At 36.3% G+C, this 4,306-nt stretch overlaps 1 protein-coding gene across 4 annotated transcripts; it reads right to left on the reverse strand.

Moving 5' to 3' along the window:
- Positions 1 to 554: 554 nt before the first annotated feature.
- LOC145167446 (F-box protein At1g30200-like) lies at positions 555 to 2,173 on the reverse strand. 4 transcript variants are annotated; one of them, XM_079086658.1, is made up of 2 exons: positions 1,116 to 2,173; positions 555 to 847 (listed from the first exon to the last, which is right to left on the reverse strand). In XM_079086658.1, the coding sequence occupies exon 1, from the start codon at positions 2,083 to 2,085 to the stop codon at positions 1,126 to 1,128; it is 960 nt and encodes a 319-aa protein (XP_078942784.1). In that variant the 5' UTR covers positions 2,086 to 2,173; the 3' UTR covers positions 555 to 847; positions 1,116 to 1,125. The 4 variants fall into 4 exon arrangements, with proteins under 4 accessions (XP_078942784.1, XP_078942782.1, XP_078942783.1 ...); XM_079086656.1 differs by having other exon boundaries at positions 555 to 862; XM_079086657.1 differs by having other exon boundaries at positions 1,087 to 2,173.
- Between the last annotated feature and the right edge of the window lie 2,133 nt (positions 2,174 to 4,306).

Raw genomic sequence — 4,306 nt, forward strand, 5'->3', positions numbered from 1 at the left:
AAACTGTTCCGGAAACACAAGCAAAAGACAATCGAAAAGGGAGAGGGAAAGGGAAAGGGAAGGCAGTCGCGACGAGTGAAAAAGAACCTCCACTATGGTGGACACCGGAGGAGGAGTACACGTTGGCGTTGGCGGTGGCGTGGTGTGAGACTTCATAGAGTCCAACTGTAGGAAATGATATGCGAAGAGTTGGGTTTTGTGAAGTCATGCTCGGCAAATTCCACACGCTTATGAAGAAACAACCATATTGCAATATCGACATGCTTAGTAGCAAGTGGACTCCGATCAGTCATCAGTGCACCAAGTTTAATGGGATTTTCATGAGACTAGAATTGCAAATGCAAAGTGATGTAAATGATTTTGATGTGTAAAAAGTTGCGAGGGAACAATATCAAGTCGAAATGGGGCACACTTTCGAGTTTGAAAAAATATGGGAGATTGTTATGCTAGATTCAAAATGGAATAAGGCGCTAAAATCGGCGGAGGCACAATCAAAGAGGTCTCGCAATTTTTAGTTAATTTGACGTTTCTGACAAATGAACGAACATTTACCCTTCAACAAAAACAACTTTCAAATGCATACTAATTAATCAAAATCTACAAATTTTCAAAGTAACATTTATTGATTATATAAAGACCAATGTATCAACTATGTAATCTCAAAAAAAAAATCAAGTTTTACGGACACAAAACTAACCAAATGGTATTCAAGAAAACAAGAGAAGGAACCCCTCAACATCGCCTTCATTAACTTTCAAAGCAGAAACAACATTTAAAACTGTAACCATGTCGGCTTTATACTATACAACTTCATTTCATACGACTAAACAACCAATGAGCAGGTTCTCTGCATCCAAAAGACCTGAGTGTGAATATTAAATTGATTAGATATTCAATTGCAATTTGAAAAGGAGAAGAGTCTTAATATGCAACGTAATTGATTTGTTACTTCAAGAAGTGGTGATGAATGTCACTCAAATAACAACTATAGATGTTAATGGAAATGTTTAAAAGTGATGGATTCCACAATAATCCGTAAGTTAACATGTATTGTAGAAATTAATAGATAAAAATATAAAAACTTACAAGAGTATTATGAGGATCAGAGTATAGACCTGATTCATACTAAAGGCCTAAAGCATTAAGCATTTCCGTCTGCATAATCTCCTTCTCCAAAACATCCATCACATCTTCAGTATATGCAGCCTCTTCTTTATCTTCAAAACCATCTTCACTGTTCATAAGAAAATCATTTCTCCCCCGGATATCTTCCCTCTCAAATAGAGCACAAAATATACCCTTCATCACATACCCTGAAACTGGCAACTCCAAAACGGGAATGCAAGTGTTAGTCATTATAAAAGAAGTATTTACACGATTGACCTCAGCTTCCGAAGCTGAATGTACCCATTCCTTCACCTCATTGAGTTTTTCCCCACTCAGAGAAAGCCTCCCTCTTCTCCCAGAATCAGTAATGGAAACCTCTTCCAACGTTGGTAGATCCTTAACGATGTTCATCAACATCATATGCCACGCAACCACATCATTCAGACACCGATACGAAATGACACGTTTTTTATTAATATGCTGTGCAATACTGATTAACTCGTTTTCTTCATCCACCTTTCCAATTTGATATATTCCATCATTATCACAAACATAATTCGGGGACAGAAATACAAACGACTCTACTCTGCTACCAAACTTAACCCTCCACTTGAACAGACAACGATTATCGACAGCTCTTTGATCGGAAAACAGAAGTTCGATGTATAAAAACTTCACTCCAATAAACTTGCTCAAAAAGCCATGGGCGGACAGCTTACGAGGAAACGACCTACTTGGGGAGACATCACCGACGGGGTTCTTATCGGGAATGTTAGGGTCTTTGAAAGGAGCGATGAAGGAAACGGCATCGACATGAAGTACAATCGAGGAGAAACGTCTGGAAACCAGGTAACAAAAGCATAGGCTTTTCAAATCGATTATTTTGTTTAATATTTGGAGGATAATTTCATCTGGTAAACGATTGATTGAAAACGAATCATCTGCATCACTTTCTCGGGATTTCTTGGGGTTCGTCATTTTACAGAGAAGGTGTGCTCATCGGACACTGTAACCCTAATCGTCCTCCGGTTAAATATTTATATTCATTGTCAGTCCTAAGTCCTTACCCATTTCATTCCATTCACGCAGTCACACATAATTAGGGATATATTAAACGATTTATTAATAAAAAATATTTTGTTTTCAGTTTTTAAAGTAACTATTTTTACCGAAAATGTCTAATTTCAGGTTTTTTTTATAAAATTTAGAGTTCTTTTTCTAATAATAAAAAAAAACTTTCTAGTTATGTTTTCAAATGTTTATTTCAACCTATTTAATGTAAATTTTATTCAAACAATATAAATCTTCAAAAAAAGTCTTTGTGGTTTTTAGAAATATTAAGTTTAGGCCATAATTTTTTTCCATGAACAATGGTTTTAATTTTTATCAAGGTTAGTCCTTCATCCATATGAAATAATTTATTTACTCTTTTTATTTTCTATTTTCTATGTTTCTTTTTATTTAATTATAATTTATTTAATTTAAAAAAGAAAGAAAACAAACCATCGCCCCACTCCCCTTTTCTTCACCGGTTAACACCCTCCATCTTACGTCTCACCACCATTCGGACATCTGTCGTCACCGAACCTCCATCCGGAAAAGTCCCAAAGTTTTGGGCCAATTTATGATCTAGTCCTAAATTAAATTTTATTAATGAAAAAGGATAGGAAGCCGGCTATTGTAATCACTTTAACCCTTTTTGCCTTTTACAGCAGGTTACCTGCTGAGGTGGCATGCCACATGGACTGTTTGGCTGAGGTGGGAGCTGATGTGGTATTCCCTTTCTTTATAATGTAAAAAACTGATTTTTTTAGAGAAAAAATGGGAGGGGACTCGAACTCGTGGCCTTCCACTCCCAAACCATACACCTTACCATCTGAGCTAAAAGCATTTATTGCTATTACTTCTTCAAATGTATTTATAAAGTCTTTATAATTTACTCTTAATTACCATCTAAAAATTCGCATCTTTCTCCCTCTAACCCTTCTTCTTCGCCACATCTTTCTTCTAACTTCGATTCTCTCATCTCCTGCCATAATCAAGAAGATAAGCTGCTACTTCTCTGAAACCGATTTCACCAACACGAGCTGACCGTTTTAACCCTGGTTGACCAAGGCTCAATCCCGAAGATTATCGCATTCACAACCTCGTCAAAGAATGGTTTTGTTTGGTAAAAATTACGAGAATGCCCTAGGATTTCAACTGGGACACTTTGGTCTTTTTGGCGGATGTCTCTACGGTTGGGGATAAACATGGAGTTGAAGAGCTTTTATGTAAGATGCTTCTTGTTAAGAGAAGAGGAGAATGGTCACGAATGGCACTGAGGTCGTTGTTTAAAACCATGTCTCCAAAAGTTAGAGAGCTTTTTCGATTGGGAGACTTAAAGCTATTTGTAACCTTCGTTTGACTGTATGAGCATTATCACTTCGATCTAGCTCCATTCCTACGAGACATGAAGCAAAGGAGGAGAAAAAATGGGTGTTCTTGAAGCCTGTAGCCCCAAAAGATGGGTTCTCCCAAATCGATCCCAAATAAGATCTAAATCTAAAGACGATTCTTCAAGTTCTCAGGATAGCATATGGTATCAGTGCATCTTACTAATTCGATTTAGTCTATTTTCCTAATCTGTACCAAAAGAACAGAAAGCATAATCCAATACGGAATCTAAGGATTGATTTCTTAAATCTATTTCAGAACACTCATGAAATTAAACTCAACGACCATGGAAATCAGCTTGTGCAGATCACATTTTTTAGAACATTTCTTTACATTGTTATTTACAGTGTAAGCTAACAGAGATAATTGGGATAATATGTACAGATTCGCAATATAACTAGTGTAAGGGTAAATTATAAAAACTTTATAAATACATTTGAAGAAGTAATAACAATAAATGCTTCTAGCTTAGATGGTAAGATGTATGGTTTGGGAGTGGAAGGTCATGGGTTCGAGTCCCCTCCCACTTTTTTCTATAAAAAATCAGTTTTTTTACATTATAAAGAAAAGGCATGCCACCTCAGCCAAACAGTCCATGTGGCATGCCACATTAGCAGGTAACCTGCTGCAAAAGGTAAAAAGGGTTAAAGTGATTACAATAGCCGGTTTCCTGTCCTTTTTTATTAATGAAATTTAGTTTAGGACTAGATCATAAATTGCCCCAAAACTTTAGGACTTTTCTGGAGATTTCCCTTTTTTTTAT

The sequence above is a fragment of the Lactuca virosa genome, chromosome 3 (assembly GCF_052849685.1).
Source record: "Lactuca virosa cultivar CGN04683 chromosome 3, Lactuca_virosa_CGN04683_v6, whole genome shotgun sequence".
Lineage (NCBI taxonomy): Eukaryota > Viridiplantae > Streptophyta > Magnoliopsida > Asterales > Asteraceae > Lactuca > Lactuca virosa.

Coding starts and splice junctions, on each gene's coding strand:
- LOC145167446 (XM_079086658.1), bottom strand. CDS start 2,085: ATGACGAACCCCAAGAAATCCCGAGAAAGTGATGCAGATGATTCGTTT.